This window comes from Schistocerca serialis, chromosome 3 (genome assembly GCF_023864345.2).
Source record: "Schistocerca serialis cubense isolate TAMUIC-IGC-003099 chromosome 3, iqSchSeri2.2, whole genome shotgun sequence".
In the NCBI taxonomy this organism is placed as follows: domain Eukaryota; kingdom Metazoa; phylum Arthropoda; class Insecta; order Orthoptera; family Acrididae; genus Schistocerca; species Schistocerca serialis.
The window spans coordinates 925,838,827-925,866,366 of NC_064640.1; the positions used below are offsets into that span (position 1 = coordinate 925,838,827).

Here is a 27,540-nt window from a genome sequence, read left to right on the forward strand (position 1 = left end):
AGCTTAGATGGCTTGCAACTTACACCAAACATGGGTTTCCAGTGAAATTATTGAAGTGTCACATAGTGACATTAAAACATTAAATTAAGGATTAGCAGTGCTCAAGAGAGAAAATGGTGACCCAAAACATAAAACAAATCGTTTTTACAAGAAACCTAAGGTGATAGGTGATCATAATCGCTAAAACAAGCGGACTGCTGCGTTTGATCATTCATATAATTATGACGTTGCAGGATATCATAAGAAAAAATGGACATCTCACAGTAATTAGAAAAATAAAAATAATTTTGTCTTATACATAATCCCCTGGTGAAAAATGTGGTAGTGCTGAATTCCTGAATAGACATTCACCCAGCTATTTGTGCACACAAGCTGAACAAACATTGCAAGAACATGTTAAGATCATGGGATGCTTCAGAACATGAATTTAGCGACAGCTATAAAGGAGTCTTCATTCACATAGATACTGGTTCTCTTGTCAGCAGCAGCAAAGAGGAAATTGTGAAGCCTCAACAAATAAGCTCCTGAGTAGTAACTTTTCAGGTTAAATGGACTATGAACCCAAATTCTTAGTTAAATGTGTAAATTTGCAAATAACACATGAAACTAGTAAAGAATGATGAGGATGGTAAACACTATGTTGTAATGAAAATGGTAAGAGCTAAATGCCACAAATAAAAAATAAAATATGCCTCAAAGTGCTACATTAAAATATTCAATACCCCAGCAATAAGTGCATATAATTACAGCACATACTCATTGTGTAGAATGCAGATGTGGTGTTTCTTATAAAATATGATGTGTCTCATAATTTAATTATTATGGTGAAAGTAAAATACTATACTTTGTCCAGCAATTTCTGCTGAGCATACATTGAAGTGAGGAAAGGGGAAAAGGAGGGTTGCCATACATATATTGTAAAGATAATTTACAGTTCACAAAACTTGACTGTATTGCAGAACTTAGTGTACAAGTAATATTTGTTGTAGCAGCAATAAAATTAATTGTAAATAAATTGCCCCTGGTTGTAATACAGCTGTACAGATCTCACAGTTGTACAACTGACATCTTTTTACAAAACGTGAAATAAATGATAGGTATTTTGTGTAAGAAATATAAGAATACAGAAATTATTTTAGCTTTTAATTTAAATATAGACTTCTTAAATGACTCAAAAAATTTTGAGAACTTGAATGCCATACAGTGTAACCATAATTCATCAGACAGAGTTGGTAGACTGACTGCCTAGAGACACCTCTAGCTGTAGAGATCACATGTACATCAATTTAGGTAACCATACAGCGAATATAATAAATATTCATTTCTCTGATAATCCTATCCACGCAATTAAACCACGGGATAGCATGTAGTGATTTACTTGCATGGTCTGCCTTTCCCAATCAAAATTAATTGAAAGCACACACTCAGTTTTCCACTCCATCACAACACATTAAGAACCTTTATTAAACACCACAAAAATACATGTTTTGCACTGTACCACATCTGGGGCTGCAGTGAAAAGTAGTTTATGCTTGCAGAACAATTGCTTCTTGTATCACCTCTTCCCTCACTACCTGTAAAACCAAGAAATAAGTAGCATTTTTGACATGTGAAGTGACTATATTTTTGTCCAGTGAACTTATCATTGCGAGATTTTTGTGTGAAACTTCGTTCATATTGTCTGTAGAAGGTCATGATAATCTTATAAAAGATTTTATACCTTTTTTAGTTATTACTGATTAATTCTTGGTAAGTGTTTACAAGAAAATGATTGCGATTTTCAGTCTTATGACATGTCTATGGTTGTTTGCCTAGCACTGTTTTGAGTTTCTTTGTTTTATATACAGTAGAAAATCAAATTAATAGTTGAACTTTTAACATGTATATCATATAAAATATAAAACTGTTTCACAATATGATTTGCTGCAAGCTACACTTCTATTTTATCATCTAGACCATCTGAAAATGGTGTCTGATTTAAATTCTCCTGGAACACTTTATTCCTCAATAGATGCATGGCCAGGGAGAACTCATCACTGTCCAGCTGACCATCACTGTCAATATCAGATAGTTTCCATATTCTTCCAAGGACTCCATCAGGCAGGTCTGGGTTTCCAAATTCCTTCTTTGCTTCCGCTGTAACAATTTTTGATTTACTGATGTAATTTATTTACATAATAAACTGCATCAATAATACTTTAAAACATTTGTTGCTAGTATATAAAGATCACCTATCCCATGTAAAAGTATGACTTATCTGACACTAGAACTGTGTTCGTGTTATACAACTTCAAGCTCCAAGCAGATTGAAGAAACAAATCAAGGAAAGACAATTCGAGATTAACATAATTCATTTTGAAGACTGCCTGACAAGAAACTGAAGCACTTAGAAGACATAGTCACATATCAATATAACTTTGTACATGTACACCCCATCAGCAACTATGAAAACGAATACAGCTGCAATTCACTGAGAGAGATAGAATGGTAACCAGAGTGCATTAGTGTTGTTCATGTTTAGTGTTTTTACCAGGGCTGGTAGGGTATATAATGGGTATACAAAACATCAGATGTTGAGTAATATGGAGACACCACATCCATGTGCGAAACTGCTGACAGGGTTTCAAAGAGGCCTGAATCTGGGCCTTCGTATGTCTTGCTGGTTGAATCATACAATATCAGATCTGTGGGGCATTCAGATGTGACAGTGACCCAATGTTGGGCTACATGAAAATTTATTTGTTTATTTACACGTCAAGCTCTGTACGAACAAATTGAGGAGCAAATTTCCAAGGTCATGAAACGTGTCAGTACATGAAATTACAATGTAAAAGTAATAAGAGATAAAAATAAAATGTTTATGAACCCAAAAAAAGTCAAGCCATAAGTTTAAGTAAACGCAATCAACAATACAACATAAGAATCATCTCGATTCTTCAAGGAACTCATCGACAAAATATGAGAAGTGTCCTATGAGGAAACTCTTCAGTTTCGATTTGAAAGTGCGTGTATTACTGCTAAGATTTTTGAATTTTTGTTGTAGCTTATTGAAAATGGGTACAACAGTATACTGCACACCTTTCTGCACAAAACTTAAGGAAGTCCGATCCAAATGCAGGTTTGATCTCTGCCGAGTATTAAGTGAATGAAAGCCGCTTATTCTTGGAAATAAGCTAATATTGTTAACAAGAAATGACAGTAAAGAATATATATATATATATATATATATATATATATATATATATATATATATATATATATATATATATATATTCTAAAAGGATATTTTTGGCTCAGAAATGGGTGGTTCAGACAATAAGCTGTGTACGTTTACAAACCTCTTGTCGACCCCTGTTCACTAGTTTGGTTGTTTTGACATTGGCCTCTCAATATATATGTGTGTGTATATATATATATATATATATATATAAAATGGGAAGAGTTACCCCAAAATATAATATCATACGACATAAGCGAATGAAAATAAGCAAAGTAGACTAATTTTTGTGTCGAACGATCACTCACTTGAGGTACCTTTCGAATAGTAAAAATGGCAGCATTAAGTCTTTGAACAAGATCCTGAAAGTGGGCTTTCCATGACAGATTACTATCCATCTGAACACCTAGAAATTTGAACTGTTCAGTTTCACTAATCATATGCCCATTCTGTGAAATTAGTACCAAGCTAGTGTCATCAGCAAGAAGAAATAATGTGGAGCTACTCGTAATACTACAGGGAATATCATTTACATAAATAAGGAACAGAAGTGGCCCCAACACTGATCCCTGGGGCACCCCTACTTGACTGTATCCCACTAAGACCCCACATCACAGCCATTCTCAACATTGTGAATAATGAGCTTTTATTGTCTGTTGCTAAAGTAAGAGGTGAACCAACTGTGAGCTACTCCCGGTATTCCAACTTTTGGAGCAATATTTTGTGATCAACACACTCAAATGCCTTAGTTAAACAAAAAAATATGCCTAGCGATCGAAACCTTTTGTTTACCTCATCCAGTACCTCACAGAAAAAAGAGATTATAGCATTTTCAGTCGTTAAACGACCTCTAAACCGAACTATACATTTGATAGTAAATTGTGTGATATAAAATGATCAATTATCCTTACATACACAGCATTTTCAATAACTTTAGCAAACACCGATGGCATAGAAATAGGCCTAAAATTGGCTACATTATACCTTTCTTCCTTTTCATGAAGCGGCTTTACTACTGAGTACTACCTTAATTGTTCAGGAACCTGACCATTACGAATATGGCTAAATTCAGGATTAACATGTGCAGCACAGTACTTTAATATTCTGCTAGGCAATCCATCATATCCATGAGAGTCCTTAGTCTTCAGTGATTTAATTATAGACCCAGTATCTCCCTTGTTTGTATCACAGAGGAGTATTTCAGACGTCAATCTCGGAAAGGCTTTTGCCAACGGAGTTATATGATTCTTCCTAGCAGATTAAAACTGTGTGCCGGACCGAGACTCAAACTCGGGACCTTTGCCTTGCGTGGGTAAGTGCTCTACTGTGTGAGCTACGCATGCACTACTCATGGCCCCGTCCTCACAGCTTTACTTCCGCCAGTACCACGTCTCCTACCTTCCAAAGGTTCCAAATTTTTATTGGTGAGAATGACAGTGACCTGGAGAGTGATCCAATTCTTCCACTGTTTTAGAGAGGTGCAGTGGTGTTGCTGTTTGTGCCATGGTGTGTCGAACCATTGTGTATGAGTTCTGGTCATGGCTGATAGGAAATGAGGAAATCTGACTGCACATTGGTACAACACGGACATCCCTTGTCCTCATATGTTATCTCGAGCAAATCTGACTGCACAATGGTACATCGCAGATATCCTGCGTCCTCAGATGTTACCACTAGTGGCAGAAGAAGCTTTCAATCATTTGAGAGATACAGAGGCGAGCGGGTGTGCCGGGACTTACCCCAGTTCACTGCTACTAGTGCCACGTCACCATAACGCGCCTGTGTGTAGCATACAAACTATTGCACTATAATGAAATTAAAAATTCAAGTAGCTTTTCCAAACTTTGTCAACATATACTTCCGTAAATTAATGTTAATATATTTAAATCTCAGAGTGATCAGATGACTATGTTTCCGCAATTACATCGTTTTAAGAAAAAAAACAAGTGGCGCTAAAGAATAGATCTACGAAGCCAAAAATTGTTCAGAATGTGCAAAAGTGTGTCAATTTCAACTGTTACAAGTCTCAACTTTATTGGAGCAATAATTTGGTCGAAATTGATGTTTTTACGAAAAATTGAACACGCTAAATATTATACTTAGAAAGATGAAAATTGGTATGAAGCGACAGTTTGATATAAGAACCTTAACTATGTGACCCCATTAAGTTACCTCTAATAGTTTTCGAGTAAGTTACTGAAAACTAAATTTGGAACAAAAACATCCTTATTTGTAATAGATTAAGTATCTTTTACAGTAATGATAGCAAGTTCTGATTACAGCACCTGATGAAACCCGGTAAATAATAAAGCTATAACAAGTTTCAAGACTTTGATGTAAATAACAATCAATACAAGGTCTCTTACAGTTGTAATTCAGAGGTCATCTTCTACTGTCAGTTCCATTCTAAAAATTCTAGCAGTCAAAGTTTAAATGCAGTCGAGCTGGAACTTTTTTCTGTAATTAAAGCCAACTTTACTCTATTCATATAAAAATTACGAAGATTGTAAATTGATTCATGACCGAGTTATTAAATAAAATGTGTCCGAGAAAGCGGCCATTTAGATGCTGCTACCTGGGCATAGAGCAGTTGACGAGAGATGTTCCCTTCAGCTGCCCGCTGCTCCCATATACACTCCTGGAAATTGAAATAAGAACACCGTGAATTCATTGTCCCAGGAAGGGGAAACTTTATTGACACATTCCTGGGGTCAGATACATCACATGATCACACTGACAAAACCACAGGCACATAGACACAGGCAACAGAGCATGCACAATGTCGGCACTAGTACAGTGTATATCCACCTTTCGCAGCAATGCAGGCTGCTATTCTCCCATGGAGACGATCGTAGAGATGCTGGATGTAGTCCTGTGGAACGGCTTGCCATGCCATTTCCACCTGGCGCATCAGTTGGACCAGTGTTCGTGCTGGACGTGCAGACCGCGTGAGACGACGCTTCATCCAGTCCCAAACATGCTCAATGGGGGACAGATCCGAAGATCTTGCTGGCCAGGGTAGTTGACTTACACCTTCTAGAGCACGTTGGGTGGCACGGGATACATGCGGACGTGCATTGTCCTGTTGGAACAGCAAGTTCCCTTGCCGGTCTAGGAATGGTAGAACGATGGGTTCGATGACGGTTTGGATGTACCGTGCACTATTCAGTGCCCCCTCGACGATCACCAGTGGTGTACGGCCAGTGTAGGAGATCGCTCCCCACACCATGATGCCGGGTGTTGGCCCTGTGTGCCTCGGTCGTATGCAGTCCTGATTGTGGCGCTCACCTGCACGGCGCCAAACACGCATACGACCATCATTGGCACCAAGGCAGAAGCGACTCTCATCGCTGAAGACGACACGTCTCCATTCGTCTCTCCATTCACGCCTGTCGCGACACCACTGGAGGCGGGCTGCACGATGTTGGGGCGTGAGCGGAAGACGGCCTAACGGTGTGTGGGACCGTAGCCCAGCTTCATGGAGACGGTTGCGAATGGTCCTCGCCGATACCCCAGGAGCAACAGTGTCCCTAATTTGCTGGGAAGTGGCGGTGCGGTCCCCTACGGCACTGCGTAGGTTCCTACGGTCTTGGCGTGCATCCATGCGTCGCTGCGGTCCGGTCCCAGGTCGACGGGCACGTGCACCTTCCGCCGACCACTGGCGACACCATCGATGTACTGTGGAGACCTCGCGCCCCACGTGTTGAGCAATTCGGCGGTACGTCCACCCGGCCTCCCGCATGCCCTCTATACGCCCTCGCTCAAAGTCCGTCAACTGCACATACGGTTCACGTCCACGCTGTCGCGGCATGCTACCAGTGTTAAAGACTGCGATGGAGCTCCGTATGCCACGGCAAACTGGCTGACACTGACGGCGGCGGTGCACAAATGCTGCGCAGCTAGCGCCATTCGACGGCCAACACCGCGGTTCCTGGTGTGTCCGCTGTGCCGTGCGTGTGATCATTGCTTGTACAGCCCTCTCGCAGTGTCCGGAGCAAGTATGGTGGGTCTGACACACCGGTGTCAATGTGTTCTTTTTTACATTTCCAGGAGTGTATAAATACGGCCAGAGAGGCAGTAGAGAGAGTGCGACTTATGGATGATGTTGTGTAGAGTGCTATGTCGGCGGGCGCGGCTTCGGTCGCGCTTGCAGACGACTCAGTCAATTAACTCAGCGAGTGTGATGGGCGGGGGCTTGCTCCCAATCACCGTAGCACGCGCTTTAGATGTAGGCTGGAGGCTGTTTTCCGGTGGTACCTGCCCCATGCACCGCCAGTGCCAGCGAAAGCGCAAATGGCGCAGTTACTAGCTGCGCTGTCGTTTCAGAGGCTTCAGCGACCACACCTGTGGTCATGTGAAAGTCTGACGTTCCTGGAGGGGTTAATCCCGGCCAGGCACCAGAGATTGAGGTGAACGCGACCGCGAGGGGACAACCCGAAGCGGACACATCCTCGAGGAAGGGCCCTGCAGCACCTTCTGGGGAAATTCCACTAAGAAGCCTGCCGCCTCAAAAAGCAAGGCGCATAAGGTGTGCACAAAGAAGCAGCCCTCTGCCGTGTGCACGAAGGCTGCCAATGGCGACCTCCCCACGGAGGAGAGCTTTGAAGTGCTGAACAGGAAGCACACCACAAGGGCACCTGCGCTCACACAGTCACAGCCGTTACCGTCTGCAAACCGGTATGTCACATTCACTGACGCACCAACTGATAACAACACGAAACCAAGTAGACCAAAGAGGGCCGCACCTCCTACATCTACATCTACATTTATACTCCGCAAGCCACCCAACGGTGTGTGGCGGAGGGCACTTTACGTGCCACTGTCATTACCTCCGATTGTTATACAATGGTCGAGTGATTTTAAGAGTTTTCAACAGCTCTTAAATAGTGCGGTCCAGTCTAAATTTTCTGAGGCGATTAGAACAGCAGGCCACGACACATTTAAGGTCAATGTGAAATCGAGAGAGGATTACGATGCCGTTATGAGTGTGGCTAAGGCCTGAGGTCTGCCATACTATACCCACTCGTTTGAGCCACTCAAGCTGCTCAAGGCAGTGTTCCGGAAACTATCTTTCCATATGGACCTCAAAGAGGAGATGGAAGAACTAGGTTTCGGCGTCAGAGCCGTCTCCCGCATGAAAATGCCATGCACAAATAAACAGAACCCGCTGTTTCTGGTTATCTTTATCGACAACATAGAAAACAGTAAAGCATTCCAGTTGAAAAACATCGCGAATATCACTGGAATACAGGTTGAAAAGTTTTGCAGCAAGGGCCAGGGGGCACAATGTTTTCAGTGCCAAGGCCTAAATCATGTAGGTAGGTTCTCTACGATGCCGTCCAAGTGAGTAAAATGGGATGGGCCGCATGAAACTCGTGAGTGCAAAGTAAAGTCATAGGAAACGCCCCAGTGCTGCAACTGCACCAAAAAGCACGTTGCTAGCCATAGCGGGTGTAAGTTTCCGTAAGGCCAATACTAAGCAGTGCGCCAATGACAATCCAGCCATACAAGTTACTCCTGATCTTAGTTTTAGTAATGTCACGAGGGGAAAGGATACCACCCCCTACCACCCCACCCCACCACCAGCCTGTACCAGCACAGCCTCGTGTGGAAAAGCATGCAAAATATGATCATTGCTCGCGTGCCGACGTAAATCACGCTGGCCAGCAGGCTGAAATGATAGGCATTCATGGGAATGGACCAAAGAGGTAACGCTTGTGAAACTTAGACAAGTAAAGAAACTGGTGCAAACCACGGCGATTTAAGAGATGAAAAGAAAAGTCAAAGAGTTACTCCAGACTCTTCCCACCGTCCTAGTGACAGCAGTGCAGATGGCCCTTGCATCCCACCACCAACTGGCAACACAGGTGCACCATGCCAATACAGTTTATGGCCTAACCGTACGCAAAAAAATGGGTCAAATGGCTCTGAGCACTATGGGACTCAACATCTACGGTCATCAGTCCCCTAGAACTTAGAACTACTTAAACCTAACTAACCTAAGGACAGCACACAACACCCAGTCATCACGAACCGTACGCACATGGAATGCATGCAACATGTGTCACCACGTAGGAGAGTTCCGGCAGTTCCTCCGTGACGAGGCAGTTGACATATGCCTCATCCAGGAAACCTTCCTAAAACCTGGCATCCATGCGCGGGCAGCAAATTTCATTTGTCACTGCACTGATAGGCCTACCGCGGGGGGTGGCACTACTGTCTACGTTAAGACTTCGCTGAAACACCATGTTGTACAGCTCCCACAACTATCAACAATTGAGGTCACTGCTGTTGCAGTAGAGACAATGTCAGGTCGAATTACATTTATCTCGGTTTATCGGGCACCTGGAAGACCACTAGAACCCAGACATGTTAAAGCGTTACTTTCTCTCTGGGGTAAAGTTTTACTGTGGGAGACTTCAATGCAAAACACCCTGAGTGGCGTTCCAGTGAAACAAACAATAATGGTCGCCGTCTGCTGCGCGTAGTTCGGCAGCACAACACGGTAGTCTTAGGGTCATGATCCGACGCACTACCCAAACAACACATGCGGCCGCCCTGACGTGCTCGACATCACAGTGATGAGGACAGTCAGACACCTCCCTACTACCACGAGTCGAGTGGCTCTCTTGTCAGACCATCTGCCGGTCGTTTTCGACATAGACACTGACGGCGTGGAGTCACTCAAACGTCGTTGGCTGTTAGGGAGGGTAAATTGGGAGCAGGTTAGAGAAGAACTACAAGACTCCCATGCTGCCATCCCAGACCCTGATATTGTCTGTAGCAGCTTACAGTGGACTCTCTCTGGGCTGTAGACGCTGCCACACCCAGTGAAACACAAAGGCCTCCTGGCAGATCACGTCAGCTCCCCCCTGAGATATTGCAGATCATTTCAAATAAGAAAAGGCTTTTCCACAAATGGCAAATTACACGCCATCCTGCCACCAAACTCCACCTAAACTGGGTGCACCGTGAAATAAAGATGGGAGCGGAAAACCACCGAAATCAAAACTGGGCAGGCAAAATAGCCATGCTTCACGTTGAAGATGGCTCTGCCCTGCGAATAAGCAGTTCGTAAGCAAAGGGCACCATCTTTCTCGTCTGCAAGTCGGCAGAGGGGTTGTCTGCAAGCCTGACGCCAAGGCTATCTTGGCTGACAGCTTTGCGAATAACTTCATGCCGATATATAATATAGACGAAGAGAACACACAAACTGTGGCCTATCTCAAATGCCTTCAACTATGTTTTGCGGACTGGCAACTACCCCTCTGCTTGGAACCTGCGGAGGTGGTTGCCATCCCCAAACAAGGCAAAGAAGCGACGCTTCTACGCAACTATCGGCCAATAAGCCTGCTCCCTGTTCAATGAAAGGTATTCGAAAGAATCCCTTGGACTGTTTGCGAATGACTCCACACTCTACGCGCATTCCCTAAGGACTGACGTCGTTCGCCGCCGCTTACAGGAGGCATGCGATGACTTGGGAGCCTCGGTACGAAATGGCGCCTTAAATTCAATGCCACTGAAAGCCAGGCCGACGTAATAACGCGACATAGAGTGCCCATGGACCTTCAGCCCTTGCCAATCATGGGAGACCCCATCCCCTGGTCTCACACGGCTAAGTGCCGATAGGCACCTCATCTGGAAGCCATATATCCGTGAGGTCCGTGGGAAAGCGCATGCACCTTTGAAGGCACTATTTCTCCTACTAAACACAGGATCAATGCTTCATCCACACTGAGGAATTACGTGACATCTGGCACTGATCCGAGCAGTGCTAGAATACGTGTGTACAATGTGCGGGAACGCAGCCGATACACACATTCGTCTGCTCCATGGGGTGCAAGGGAGAGTTCTGCGAGTCGCCTTGCACTTACCGCGATAATACCCGACCAGGGCCTCGCATGAGGAAACGAGGTTCCACATGATAAGGGATAGCATAAAACAGACTGCCCGGCGGTTCTATGAAGTGTTGCAGCAGTCTGACAATCGGCTAATTTCAAGTCTTGGAAACCAGCAGCACAAACGAAGGACCGCCAGGTGGCCCGCTCTGATTCAGCAGGAGATAGGCTCTGTCAGTGCTCCAGACACAAAGAGGACAAACACAACAGTCAGGTCAATATAACAACATAAACCCACTTAAGGAGAACGCAGGAACAGTTACACAAAACCTAGCCTGTACAAAAAACAGGCAGTTAGGGCTATCTTTTTAGGACATGAACAGTAGAGAGACATACTTCGCAACGAGTTATCACTCTGTCTATGTCAGTTAAACTCTTGCTTACGCGCTGCCTCAGATGACGTCACAGCTAAGTTGCTGCTCGACACGTTTTCGGTAGAAATAGGAAGTGAACTCACGAGGACTGTACATCGTCCTGGGTCGCTTAGATTTCACGGAAGTAACTTTTTTTGTGTCGTTCGAAATGTTAACAATACCACGTGGCAAATGGTAATATTATTATCCACTTTTGTGACGAGCAATTACCTCTTATTATTAAAAGTCACGGCGAAAGATCATTTAATGGGAACTTACCGTAGAGGTCGCCTATGAACTACTGATAGTGCTGTTTTTGATAGAGACAAAATGGTTCAAATGGCTCTGAGCACTATGGGACTCAACTGCTGAGGTCATTAGTCCCCTAGAACTTAGAACTAGTTAAACCTAACTAACCTAAGGACATCACAAACATCCATGCCCGAGGCAGGATTCGAACCTGCGACCGTAGCGGTCTTGCGGTTCCAGACTGCAGCGCCTTTAACCGCACGGCCACTTCGGCCGGCCTGATAGAGACATTATTATTATCATCATAAATATTACAATGTTGTGCATGTGAAATTTTATCAAATATATTAATCACTTAGAACTCAAAACTTCATTTATAGTCATAGTTTCTGATCCCGTTGAGTAAATAGAGAGTAGAAACATTTCTTTCAGTACAAGAAGAATGTGGACCTGCAGACTGGAAATTATGGTGAGTATGTTTTCCATCGCTTTCTTGCTGACCACAAAAATAGTTTTCAGGCTCTTGTACAAAACGGCGCTGCCGCCCCACGTGTGGTGAATAGAACAGGAAAGTGATCAGCACAAAACAGTGAACTTGATACGCACTAACAGGATACCGAAGTGAAATATCCAGCAACCAGCGCGAGAACAGTGCTAAGATTTGCTCGCGAGTGTGGAAACTAAGCTGTGAATGTTAGCCACAGTGACCTTGATCGTGATGGAATGAGAGAAGAAGACGACACGAGATCACGGGTGCCACCGGCGCTGAGATTAGAAGACGACGGTGCGTCATCACGGAGCTGCATGGACCTTCGAACTACCTACAAGCTACTGTGCGCGCTGACTGGTGCCCAACCCCGCTGGAGCTGCTGCAGCAGGCGATGCTCGCTCCCATCCTCACTTCCACAGTTGCTGCTGCTGCCTGCATTAAGTCTCGACGCGTCGCATCACATTTGCTGGTACGCCGTGCCGGCATCGTTCGTCGAGTACAAGCAAATAAGTTACGTCAAGAATGTTTAAAGCATTTGTTAGTTGCTGCTAATTGGCTACTAAAATGGAAAATATTGATGAGAGTAATGTGAAACATAAGATGAAATCAGTCTCTGACGATGAACCCTCAGAATTAGGAACTGAAATTAATGAGGATGATTGTGTCAAAGTAGTAAATCCAAAATCGGAATGTAATTTCTCGGAACTAGAATCTGAAGTTAATTTCAATGTTACTGCAAAGTTAGAGCCATTTTCTGATAACGTGGTGAGGTCAGAAACGTAAAAGGTAGAATTGCTAGAATTATCAGATAATGACATTGAGTTCAATATGTCTAAAATTCAGCCATGTGGAATGCTAGAGTGTCCTTTAAAATCGGTCGAAATGTCAAGTGGCAATGTAGAGGCACCAAACTGGATGAAATTACTAGTTGCTAAACTCGAATCGCATCATATAGAACTGAACAATAAGATAAAATTAAATAGTAAGGAGTTGAATAGTAAGATTGAATCTAGTAATAGGGAACTAAAGGATAGTTATAAAGAACTGAATGGAATCCAATAGCAAACACTTAAGTAAGATTGAGTCTAACAACAGAGCATTAAAGGATGAAATGACCTCAAAACTCAGTAGTTTAAATTTTAAAATTGCTGCTAACCACCATGATCTGAAAGTCAAAGTAGGGCAAAAGCTAAATAAATTGCATAGTACTACCAAAAGCGAAATTAGAGAAGTTCGCAAAGATTTTAAAGACGTTAATTGGGGCGGGTCACAAAACAAAGAAAACGTGTCTTGGAAGGGAGATTGTCAAAAAGAATAGGCAACGAATCCAAACTTTGCTCTACTCGATTTGAAGGAGTAACTACTAGAGTATGGGAATGTCAAAAAGATATTAAGAAAGTAAAATCTGACTGTATGAAATTATGTGAGGATGTGGACAAAAGATGTTCTGACAGAGTGGTTCAAATGGCTCTGAGCACTATGGGACTTAACATCTGAGGTCATCAGTCCCCTAGAACTTAGAACTTCTTAAACTTACCTAACCTAAGGACATCACACACATCCATGCCCGAGGCAGGATTCGAACCTGCGACTGTAGCGGTCGCGCGGTTCCAGACTGTAGCGCCTAGAACCGCTCGGCCACCTCGGCCGGCCTCTGACAGAGTAGAAGCGGTAGAATTACAAGTAGAAGAACAAAGTACTAGTATTACTAACATAGAAAATAGAGTAACCTCTGGTAGTTCTAGTAATAATACTGTACAGCATGATACTTCAATTGACGCTACTATCATCGATGTCACCAATTTTTACGTTTTGATCCAGACAAACAAACTCACCCATTAGAGTTCTGGGATGGTTTTGAGGATGTTTTGCCTAATGCATGGTCAGAGCGAGAGAAACTCTCTTTCATAAGAAGTCATTTGTCGGGAGATGCTTTGCGATGATCAGCTGGCGTAATGATTAGATACAAAACCCTTTCTGAATTTAAAACTGCATTTCTTAATAGGGGCTGGTCACGAAACAAAGAAAACGTGTCTTGAGAGAGTTTTTGAGTGGTTAAAAGTTTGCTCCAGGTCGTGAGTCAGTCAAAGAGTTCTCTAGAAAGTGGGATTCACGGCTGTCGCATCTGACAGAAAAGATGAAACCAGAAATCATTATCATAGAACTTGCAGGTAAACTGCCTTGGTACTGGCAGATAAGAATCATTTCCGCACCTAGAGATAATGTGGATAGGTTCATTGAATAAAAGAAACTAGTAGAAAGAGTAGCTGCTGCTAGGGAGCAGGTGCAAGATAATAACAGCCCTTCTAACAATCACGTAAGCAACAGAAATAATAACAATAGGAACGTGAATGTTAGAAGTATGGAGATTCAGAATACAAGATATAACTATCATGGTCAAGGTCGTGGCAGAGGAAGATGGGCGTAAACAGCCATCATGCTTTCGCAACAATTATTATAACGAAAGCAGAAATGTAAATAATGTGCCGTTGAGACACGGAGATTCTGTATCAAATGGACACAGCAAGCTGTGGGAAACTAAGTTCCGTTTATGAGGAAACTGGCGCTCACAAGGCGGAAACAGTAACACAGCCAGTAACAAAAACACAGATCGCAGTCGGTCAGCACACACAACCCAATAACAGGGATGATGAAATAGGAACAGACAGTACCAGTGATGTGCTAAACCACTCTCAGTGTGTAGCTGACAGCGTTTTGAACACTTTAGAAACATTGGTCAATGAGGATGTGTTTTTTACTAGCGATCTTTCGTTTAAACTGTATTCCATCATGAGACCTTAACTTTTCCTGGCAAATTGAACGTTCAAATGATTTACAGGTTTGCTGCCGGGTGACGTCATCGACCACCGCCGATATTTCGGCAGGGTGTGCACCTGGCAGTAAATCCGTAAAAATTATTTGAACTGTCTTCCATGAATTTCACTGTCCAATAGGATGCTGCAAATTAAAAATATTACCCCACGCATGTGAAAAATATCGATTTAATTAATTTACATAAATTTTCTATATCAACGTGGTGTTAGCTGTACAATAGTTAACGGGCGGGGGGGGGGGGGGGGGGGTTTGTGGGTGACATGGAGCAGAACAGCAGGTTAAGTGCATAGCACTAGGCTAATTTGCATAATTTTTATGTAAAACACAGTACAATAGTTTAAGGGGTTGGGTGAAAAAGAAGAATATTACTCTAGAAATAGCGTTCAAAAGCATGTGAAATTCGAGAGGTGTGGGAGGACATAACTAATTATTTATACTGGAATCAAAGGTGGTACATTAGTTTAAGGAAATGAGGGTGACATGGAAAATCACTTAACAGAACAATAGGTTAAGTACCTGTCAATCAAAGGAGAACAATATGTTTGTCCCTGAGTGCCTACCTGCCCCTGATGTAGGCAACCCGCACTAACAAAATGTGCTTGTACATAGTTTGCTCCACTACTATCGGCGTCTCTACGAAAAATTGAAGGTGCTAAATATTAGACTTAGAAAGGTGAAAATTGGTATGAAGCGTCAGTTTGATTTAAGAACCCTAACTGTGTGACTCCATTAAGTCACCTCTAATAATTTTCGAGTAATTTACTGAAAACTGAATTTGGAACAAAAATGTCCATATTTGTAATAGATTAAGTTCAAATGGCTCTAAGCACTATGGGACTTAACATCTGGGGTCATCAGTCCCCTAGAACTTACAACTACTTAAACCTAACTAACCTAAGCACATCACACACACAGTCCGCAGCTCGTGGTCGTGCGGTAGCATTCTCGCTTCCTGTGCCTGGGTTCCCGGGTTCAATTCCCGACGGGGTCAGGGATTTTCTCTGCTTCGTGATGACTGGGTGTTGTGTGATGTCCAAAGGTTGGTTAGGTCTCAGTAGTTCTAAGTTCTAGGGGACAGATGACCATAGATGTTAAGTCCCATAGTGCTCAGAGCCAGAGCCACATCACACACATCCATGCAGGAGGCAGGATTCGAACCTGCGACCGTAGCAGTCACGCGGTTCCGGACTAAAGCGCCTAGAACCGCACGGCCACCGCGGCCGGCCAATAGATTAAGTATCATTTATAGTAATGATAGCAAGTTCTGATTACAGCTCCTGATGAAACACATTAAATAATAAAGTTATAACAAGTTTCAAGACTTTGATGTAAATAACAATCAATACAAGGTCTCTTACAGTTGTAATTAAAAGGTAATGTTCTACTGTCAGTTCCATTCTAAAACTTCTAGCCGTCAAAGTTTAAATGCAGCCGAGCTCAAACTTTTTTCTGTAATTAAAGCCAACCTTACTCTATTCATATAAAAATTACGAAGATTGTAAATTGATTCATGACCGAGTTATTAAATAAAATGTCTCCGAGAAAGTGGCCATTTAGATGCAGCTGCCTGGGCATACAACAGATGACGACAGATGTTCCCTTCAGCTGCCCCCATTTATAAATACGGCCAGAAAGGCAGTAGAGATACGAAAAGAAGGGGGTATGGTGTAGAGGAAGGTGGTACAGTACACGGATGGTGCACAAGCTCCGCATGCATCGACTCACTAAGCGGACACGCACGCTCTGATGTGCCGGATGGCTTTACAGACTGTGTTCCCCCTCGATCGGCAGTGTCAGACGTTGCAACAACCTCTGCAAGAGGTGACGGTAACACCTGTGATGTGTCCAGCGACTTCCCACAGTGTGCTGCCAGTGAAGCAGTTGCACCAACCGTGGATGCGACCAAGGGCTCGCATGCACATAAAGTAGTTCAGAAGCGGCCTGTATTGATGGCTATTCCTTAATGTGCACTCGCCAGAACACTGGACGTTGGTGACTGGCAAACGGTTCATCCCAACCAAGAAGATGGTGCCGCAGACGGGACCAGATCTCGCACGCTTCTGCGGCTGTACAACAGCCTGACGTTGAGCTTGCTCTGCCAGCTGCTGTTCACAGTAGCACCAACACACTATGTCCGAGCACTGCAAACACGAGCGCTGACAACTCGCAGATCTTGGAGGCAAACCTGGCCAGTGGGATGGGATTCACTCCCGCCCAAGGCCATCCGACGTAGATTCACGGAAGAGCCGTGCTGACGTGAGTGAGGTTTCCAAACCCATCAAACGTTCTGATGCAGCGAGGCCGTGGGCAAGAGAGTCCGTAAAAGGCACTAGAGCATAGGAAACGCGGGAAATGCCTGAGGAAGACTGTTTTGTCAGGCCAAACCGCAAACATACGGCGAGAGCCGTTATACTTAACGCACCTACGCAACAAGTGGAAACCGACAACCGTTTTTCTAGCCTGAATGACAATGCTAATGAAGCTATAACAACCGACATGGATGCATCTGTGTTGGCCGAGCAGGGAAAAAGGTTACCACGTCCACCACTGGTAGTTATTAACTGGAAAAAGGATGACAAATCCCTCCAACTTAAAATCAAATTCGTCGTGAAAAATAATTTTACCGTTCGTCTTACCGGACGCGTCTTGTACAAAGTTACATCGCGCTACAGAGATGACTATGAAGCAGTGATGAAAACGGTCAGGCACGAAAAACTGCATAGGTTTACATACGTCTCAGAGCCGATGAAACTTATTAAGGCAGTGTTTCGGAAACTGCCCTTCAATATGAAGCCAGATCATTTGCGTGAAGAACAGAGTTTTCTGTGTTTCGTTGCACGTTCTGAAGCAAAATGAAGTCTCCTAAGACCCACAAAGAGCAGGCTCTGTTCTGCGTGGTGCTCCAGGATAACATCGCGAACAGAAAACTATTCCAAGTCGAGTTCGTCGCGAATATAAAAGTAGAAGTAGAGAAACTGAAAGTGAAACGTGGGAGGGTACAGAGTTTTAGCTGCCAAAGTCTCGACCACATGGATAGACTTTGCACGAGGCCTACTCACTGCGTTAAGTGTGCCGGAAAATACGAAAGTGGTGAATGTCTATCACCACGGACTGGTAAGCCGAAATGCTGCAACTGTCCAGAAAAACATGTAGCATGTTTTCGCAGTTGCTCTGCATTTAGACGAGGCGCTGTGAAAAATAAACCTCGTGTATCTGGTATGGTACAGGCGGGGAAGACATTTGCGAAAGCCGCAGGCAGTCACTCAGTTGACTTATGGAGATCCCTTGATCTCGTTTCTTTCGTAGTTCTGGAAGTTGTAGTACATTGTCTACTTATCTGCTCTTTGGCTTATTACACTTCTCTTTCCGCTGTGTGTGCCCTAGGTGTCATTCTTGTTTTATTAACCTATTACTCTTATTGTGCTTTTTATACACGCAATAGGTCTGGCCACCTTGTGGTCGGGAGCCAATGTATCCGGTTACTCAGATAGACGATTAATAGGTTTTCAGACAACTGCGCCTCTTCATAGAACTGGTGGGCGATCTGTTTGAGGCGGTCCTTTAACACTGGAACCCTAGCCTGCTCGTGAAGCTCCCTAGAGGGGAAGTGTCTGGGTAAGTGCAGAGCAAGGTGGAGAGCTTTGATCTGCACTTTCTGTAGTTTTACAGAGTCGATGTTTGCGGCATTGCCCCACACTACAGAACCGTACTCTATAACGGGGCTAATAAGTGCCAGGTAAAGAGTTAATCCACACGGGGTGGTTAATAACTACTGGTGGTGGAAGCGGTAAACTTTTCCCTGCTTGGTCGGCACGGATACGTCAATGTCGATTGTACCTTCATTAGTATTGTCATTTACGTTAGAAAAGCGGTTGTCGGTTCCCACTTGTTGCGTTGGCGCGTTAAGTGTAACTGCCCTCGCCGTATGTTTGCGGTTAGGCCTGACGAAACCGTCTTCATCAGGCATTTCCCGCGTTTGCTGTGCTCTAGTGCCCTTCTCGGATGCTTTACGAAGAGCTCTTGCTTGCGGTCTCGCTGCAGCAGAACTTTTGATGGGTTTGGAAACCTCACTCACGTCAGCACGGGGCTTCCGTGAATCTACGTCGGATGGCCTTGTAGCGGGAGTGATTCCGATCTCAATGGCCAGGTTTGCTTCCAAGATCTGCGAGTTGTCAGCTCTCGTGTTTGCAATGCTCGCACATGGTATGTTGGCGCAGCTGTGAACAGCAGCTGGCGGAGCAAGCTCAACGTCAGGCAGTTGTACAGGCGCAGAAGCGTGCGAGATCTGGTCCCGTCCGCGGCACCATCTTCTTGGTTGGGATGAACCGTCTGCCAGTCACCAACGTCCAGTGTTCTGGCGAATGAATATTAAAGCATAGTCATCAATACAGGCCTCTTCTCAACTACTTCACGTGTGTGCAAGCCCTGGGACCCGTTCGAATTTGGAGCAGCTGCTTCAGTGGCAGCACACTGTGGGTGCTACCGTGACCTCTTGCAGAGGTTGTTACAGCGACTGACGCTGTCAATCGAGGGGGAGCACACTCTGGAAAGCCATCACATACATCAGAGGTGCTACTGTCGCCTCTTCGCGCGTTCGTAGCCACAGCCACGTCCGTAGCATGAGTCTATGTGTGCAGAGCTTGTGCTCTGTCCGCTTACCGCACCACATTCCTGGACGCCATACTCACTCACCAGTAAAATGGAACGCCCAGCGCCTACCGTAGTCGCTCACGCGAGCGGATGGAAGAGCGAGCATGTTCCATCGCTGTCCCAAAGACAGCAGCGTGTTGTTCAAGAATTTCAGGAAATTGATCCAAAAAGCATTGAAAACTCTTCTCTAGAAAGACAAACCAGTGCATAGATAAGTTCCAGTAACACAGACGAGCTCAAAATACTGATTATTTCAGAAAAGTAGCTCATATTGGAACTCCCAAAGACAATTGTGGCTGCAATGAAGCTGGCCCTAGAGGCCATAACGGCGGGAAAACCACAGAACTAATATGGAAAATACACAGATACGAGGTTTAACCGCGTGTGTTTGTAATGCCAATGGCATTCGTACGCAGGACGGCGAATTTCCTCAGTTCCTACGAAAAGAAGCAATAGATATCGGCTTGCTGAGTGAAACGCACCTCAAACCCAGAGTACATGTGCGGGCTGCTAACTGCTGCTGCTACCACACTCATCGCGAAATGGCGAGAGGCGTCACTGCCGTTTATGTAAAAACAAAACTGAGACACCATTTAGTTCAGCTTCCTGGACTGAAAGGTATTGAAGCAACAGATGTCTCAGTCAGTACGTCGATGGGACAAGTAACTTTTGTATAGGCATATTGCCCACCTAGAGGGAAATTAATATCACGAGATTTCAATACGCTCCTCTCTATGCGCAGCAGAATATTCACAGGCCGTGATCTGAATGCGAGACATGCCGTGTGGAATTCGCGCATTACCAATCTCAGCGGACATAGTCTCTTGCGAGTAACTGAGGCTCATGATGCGATGATAGTGGGGTCTTATGACCCAACTATTTATCCACACCGTGGACACCTTGGTGTCCTAGACACTGCTACCTTAAAAGGCGCTGGCTGTCAGACATATGCATTCACTAGGTGTGCACTTTCGTCGGATCATGTGCCAGTTATCTTTGACCATGGCCTGGATGGAAATTCCCACTGAATGACTGACGACAGTTAAGGAACCCAACTGAGATCACTTTAAAGTGCACCTAGAAGAAACTTTTCTTGTCACTCCTAATCCTGATGAAGCCGGTGTGGAGGAAGTGCTCACAGTTCTCACACACCTCAGGTTGCAAGCCACTGATGCAGCCACTCTCCAGTGACCTCAACAACAGTGAGATTTCTCCCGACGGCTTACGCTAAACACCTTGGAACTGATCATGGAGAAAAACCACATATTTCGTGCAAGGCAACTGACACGACAACCTGCAACGAAACGGCGATTAAATCGCCTTCACCATGAAATAAAAGTCTTGTCGATCAGCACCGAAATCGGGACTGAGAGGGCAACATAGCCACCCTCCGAATTGCTGATAACAGTGCATGGTTCATCAACAAACAGTTTCTGCGGAAGAAACATCGCATTCCGCCACTACAAGTTAGGCGTGAGATTGTTTGTGAGCCAGAAGCCAAGGCAAATGCATGGGCGGACACGTTCGCGGAGAATTTCACGTCTATCGACGACATAGTTGACGCTAACCATATATGATTAGAGGAAGAGTGTTTAACAATTTTATTGGGAAATTGAGACGAGGACGATGTCATTGACGTAGTAACTGAGGAAGAACTGCAGGTACAAATCTCCCATCTCAACCCCTGTAAAGCAGGCGGTGTCGATCATATCGAAAACACCATCCTCCGCCAAATGCCGCAAGGTACAGTCCATATTCTGACAGGTATTTTTAACAACATCTTACGAACTGGCAGCTTCCCCTCTGTGTGGAAACATGCGGAGGTTGTTGCCATTCCTAAACCCGGTAAGAGTTAAGTTAGGAAACTACTGCGAAAGCAAAGAGAGCTTCACTGCAAATTTAAACGCACCCAAACCTCTCAGACAGACAGAAGCTAAACGATGTCAAAGTTAGCGTAAGGAAGGCTATGCGTGAAGTGCATTCGAAAGAAAATCCTAGGAATTTCTGGTCTTACATTAAATCAGTAAGTGGATCGAAACAGCAGATCCAGACACTCTGGGATGATAATGGCATTGAAACACAGGATGACACGCGTTAAGCTGAAATACTAAACACCTTTTTTCCAAAGCTGTTTCACAGAGGAAGATCGCACTGCAGTTCCTTCTGTAAATCCTCGCACGAATGAAAAAATGGCTGACATCGAAATAAGTGTCCTAGGAATAGAAAAGCAACTGAAATCACTCAACAGAGGAAAGTCCACTGGACCTGACGGGATACCAATCCGATTCTACACAGAGTACGCGAAAGAACTTGCCCCCCTTCTAACAGCCGTGTACCGCAAGTCTCTAGAGGAACGGAAGGTTCCAAATGATTGGAAAAGAGCACAGGTAGTCCCAGTCTTCAAGAAGGGTCGTCGAGCAGATGCGCAAAATTATAGACCTATATCTCTGGCATTGATCTGTTGTAGAATTTTAGAACATGTTTTTTGCTCGCGTATCATGTCATTTCTGGAAACCCAGAATCTGCTCTGTAGGAATCAACATGGATTCCGGAAACAGCGATCGTGTGAGACCCAACTCGCTTTATTTGTTCATGAGACCCAGAAAATATTAGATACAGGCTCACAGGTAGATGCTATTTTCCTTGACTTCTGGAAGGCGTTCGATACAGTTCCGCACTGTCACCTGATAAACAAAGTAAGAGCCTACGGAATATCAGACCAGCTGTGTGGCTGGATTGAAGAGTTTTTAGCAAAGAGAACACAGTATGTTGTTCCCAATGGAGAGACGTCTAAAGACGTTAAAGTAACTTCTGGAGTGCCACAGGGGAGTGTTATGGGACCATTGCTTTTCACAATGTATATAAATGACATAGTAGGTAGTGTCGGAAGTTCCATGCGGCTTTTCGCGGATGGTGCTGTAGTATACAGAGAAATTGCAGCATTAGAAAATTGCAGCGAAATGCAGGAAGATCTGCAGCGGATAGGCACTTGGGCCATGGAGTGCCCAACTGACCCTTAACATAGACAAATATATTCTATTACGAATACATAGAAAGAAGGATCCTTTATTGTATGATTGTATGATAGCGGAACAAACACTGAGCAGCTACTTCTGTAAAATATCTGGGAGTATGCGTACGGAACGATCTGAAGTGGAATGATCATATAAAATTAATTGCTGGGAAGGCTGGTGTCAGGTTGAGATTCATTGGGAGGGTCCTTAGAAAATGTAGTCCATCAACAAAGGAGGTGGCTTACAAAACACTCGTTTGAGCTATACTTGAGTATTGCTCATCAGTGTGGGATCCGTACCAGGTCGGGTTGACAGAGGAGATAGTAAAGATCCAAAGAAGAGCGGTGAGTTTCGTCACAGGGTTATTTGGTAAGCGTGATAGCGTTACAGAGATGTTTAGCAAACTCAAGTGGCAGAATCTGCAAGAGAGTCGCTCTGCATCACGGTGTAGCTTGCTGTCCAGACTTCGAGAGGGTCCGTTTCTGGATGAGGTATCGAATATATTGCTTCCCCCTACTTATACTTCCAGAGGAGATCACGAATGTAAAATTAGAGAGATTCGAGTGCGCGCGGCGGCTTTCCGGCAGTCGTTCTTCCTGTGAACCATACGCGACTGGAACAGAAAGGGGAGGTAATGACAGTGGCACGTAAAGTGCCCTCCGCCACACACCGTTGGGTGGCTTGCGGAGTATAAATGTAAATGTAGAGGTAGATACAAGACTTGCACACAGTTATAGGCTGATAAGCCTACTGCTAGTCCTTTCTAAAGTTTTCGAAAGGCTTTACGCTAAATGGCTGTTCAAATACATGAAGGGCGAGTGTCTCCTTCCGCATGAGCAGTTTGGTTTCTGGAAGGGGCACTCAACCCAACAACAGCTCCTTAAGTTGGTTGAGCAGGCGAATGGGTGCTAAACTGTAGAGAGTACTGAGGTACACCTTGAAGTGTCCAAGGCATTCAACAGCATGTGGCATAACGGCTTCCTGTACAAGCTACTTGTACTGGGGGTACCAGTGTCACACATCTACCTGCTCAGATCGTACCTAAGTGACCACACTTTTCATGTTCAAGTGGTCAGTTTCAAATCCACAGCAAGACAAATTGAGGTGGGGGTGCCGCAGCGCTCTGTTCTCGGTTCCCTGTATTACACTCTATATACGAGGGCCGTTCAGAAAGTAACCTCCGGTTGATTTAAAAAAATACACCAAGTTAAATAAAAATATTTTAATATATACATCTTACAACTACATCTTTGCACTATTTTTCTACATAGTCTCCATAGCGATTGAGGCACTTATCGTATCTCTTCACAAGCTTTGAAATTCCTTCTGCATAAAAATCACCCGCTTGTGCCTGGAGCCAGCCTGTGACCGCATCTTTGAGCTCTTCGTCGTCATCAAACCGCTGTGACCCGAGCCATTTCTTCAAATGCATGAAGAGGTGATAATCACTTGGCGCCAGGTCTGGGCTGTAAGGTGGATGGTTGATAACGTCCCACTTGAAGGACTCAAGAAGGGCCGTTGTTCTGCGAGCAGAGTGAGGACGGGCGTTATCGTGCAAAAAAACGATACCGGAAGTCAGCATACCACGGCGTTTGTTCTGTATAGCCCGTCGTAACTTTTTTTATTGTTTCACAGTACACGTCTTGATTAATGGTCGTACCACGTTCCATGAATTCAACCAACAACACCCCTTTGGCATCCCAAAACACCGTTGCCATCAGTTTTCTGGCAGAAAAATCTTGCGAGGCTTTTCTTGGTTTGGTAGGCGAATTTGAATGTGCCCACATCTTTGATTGTTCTTTTGTCTCAGGGTTCACGTACTTAATCCAGGTTTCGTCACCGGTCACGATTCTGTTTAACAACGCTTCTCCTTCGTCCTCATAACGTGACAGAAAGTCTAATGCAGAGGCCATTCTTTGAGTTTTGTGGTGGTCGGTAAGAATTTTGGGCACCCATCGTGCACAGAACTTACAGTAACCCAATCTTGCTGTCACTATCTCGTACAAGAGAGTCTTAGAAATCTGTGGAAAACCAGTAGACAGCTCCGACATTGAGAAACGTCGATTTTCACGAACTTTTGCATCAACTGTCTGAACGAGTTCGTCAGTCACCAATGATGGTCTACCACTCCTCTCTTCATCATGAACGTTTTCTCGTCCACTTTTAAATAAACGTACCCATTCACGGACAACTCCTTCACTCATAACTCTTGGTCCGTACACGGCACAAAGCTCACGATGAATAGCTGCTGCAGAATATCCTTTGGCTGTAAAAAACCTTATGACAGCACGCACTTCACATTTGGCGGGGTTTTCTATTGCAGCACACATTTCAAACTGCCACAATAACTAAACTAGCGCAGGTACGACGTTCACTCGACCACGGCTTGATGCCGACTGACCTGTTGAGTGCGTGAACGCACAGATGGCGTCGCTACTCCCCCCACAACCCGCACTGTGACCAATCGGAGGTTACTTTCTGAACCGCCCTCGTATGTCTGACATGCCAAAAACTCCCAGAGTCGAGCTTGCGCTTTATGTGGACAACACAATGCTCCTTGCACACAGTCTCAATGCACACATAATAGGGTATCATCTACAAGAAGCACACGATAACCTTGGATCTTGGGCGACCAAATGGTGACTCAAGATGAATGCGGCTAAAAAGCCAAACGCTGATCATTACTAGGAAAAAGCTTCCAGCAGATTTAGTACTGCTTCGTACCATGGGAGGCCCCATCCCATGGTCACGAAACGGGAAATACCTTGGCATGACCCTAGATCAGCACATGACCTGGGGACCTCACGTCTACAAAGGAAGGGGAAAGGCATTGGCTCGATTACGCACGTTTTACCCGCTCTTAAACTGAACAACGATGCTATCCAGCCAATGTGGATTAACACTGTATCTGGCACTTATTAGGTCCATTATAGAGTACGCTTCTGTCATGTGGGACACTGCTGACAACATCGACATTGGAAAACTACAGAAAATGGAGAACAATGCTCTATGCCTTTCTCTGCACATACCCAGATGCTTACCCACCACGGAGCTTCACGAGCAGGCTGGCATTCCAATATTAGACCACCGCATCAAACAGACTGGTCGCCAATTCTATGAAGAGGTGCAGTGGTCTGCAAACCCATTAGTAACCAATCTGGACAACTAGATACATTGGCGCCTGACCACAAGGTTGCCAGACCTATTGCGTGAATAAATGGCCCAGTAAGACAAATATTGTAACAAACAAGAATGACACGTTGAGCAGACGCACCAACAATCAAAGAATTAAAAAGCTAAACGAATAGAGCAGTTAACTAGGGAAGGTACTACAAGTGCCAGAGCTAAAAAAGAGCTGGCCACTGTGGCAGAGCGGTTCTAAGTGCTTCAGTCCGGAACAGCGCAACTGCTACGGTTGCAGGTTCAAATCGTGCCTCGGGCATGGACGTGTGTGATGTCCTTAGGTTAGTTCAGTTTAAGTAGTTCTAAGTTCTAGGGGACTGATGACCTCAGATGTTAAGTCCCATAGTGCTCAGAGCCATTTGAACCATTTTTGAGCTACAAAAGAAACGAGATCCAGAGATCTCCTAAAGTCAAAGTGCATAGTCCATAGAGAGACACACTTCGCACTGTGATATCACTCTGTGCGCATCAGTCAAACGCCTCCTTACACTCTGCCTCAGATGACATCACAGCTATGCTGCTGCTAAATGCATTTTTTTGTTACAAATAGGAAGTGAACTCGCAAGGACTGTACACCATCCTGCCTTGCTTAGGTTTCACGGAAGTAACTGTTTGCGTGCCGCCCGAGATGTTAGGAAAATCAAGTGTCAAGTGGTGATATAATATTCCACTTTCACGGCAAGCAATTAGCTTTGATTATTAGAAGTCAGGGCGAAAGACCTTTTAATGGGAACTTATCATACTATAACCAATGAGTCGCTTTTGTAATCAGTGAAATAATGCCACATATTCACTCAACCTGTAAAATTTCCTTTTGCTTCTTCTTCCAGTTCTGAATGCTTCACTTTTTTGTCACACGGCATAATTAAAATAAGACAAGGAAACATAAAATGATTTCGCTGAATGTAAAACTGAAATGGGGGCTGATGCCAGAATCCTGAAGGCATGACCACTGCATGAAAACTTGGAGAAATAGATTCTGGATATCTTAAGATACTGTACACATGCCAGGAACTAATAAATGCTGATAGTATTGTAAGGCTTAGTCATAGAAGGAGATGAAATTAATATAAATTAGTACAAGGGGATTGCAACCAGATATCAATTACATGATAGTGGGAGGACGAAACATAGTCACAGTGGTTGTACAGGGGGTGATACAGAAAGAGGGGCAAGGGTGGATGATAGAGGTGGAATGGAGAGCAAAGTAGGAGGGGCAGAGGTAAAATAGGAAGTAATGTGAATTCACAAAATCACGGTATACTTAGATTAGATGGAAGATAAGAATTTACATTGAGGAAATATGCATAAATTCGCATCATTATGAGACAGTCCCAGAACAATGATGCATATATACAGAACTGAATATCATCATCACTTTATCAGTTAAAATGCCCTTCATAAAATTTAATTTAGTAAATATTATCTATATATAAATAACTATCAATTAAATGGATGAGTCAAAAATTTAAGATACCCGTTGATGATACACTCTTGATCAATCAAGAAAAAAAGTAATGTGTCACAAAGGGTTTTGTTTTTACTGCTTGTCTCTTGTTAATATGAGGCTCAAAAGAATTTATGTATCTTAAAGGTTGTATAATGAACTTTGCAAATTGGATGTAGAAGAAACTGTAGTGCAATTGAGAAT

General features: G+C 44.1%; 1 protein-coding gene across 1 annotated transcript in view; it reads right to left on the minus strand.

Moving 5' to 3' along the window:
* Positions 1-1,930: 1,930 nt before the first annotated feature.
* Positions 1,931-27,540, minus strand: part of LOC126471323 (EH domain-containing protein 1-like) — a 148,912-nt gene continuing 123,302 nt past the window's right edge. The window contains exon 6 of the mRNA XM_050099446.1: positions 1,931-2,136. Within this exon, the coding sequence (XP_049955403.1) occupies positions 1,931-2,136 (206 nt within the window). The remainder of the gene's footprint in view (positions 2,137-27,540) is intronic.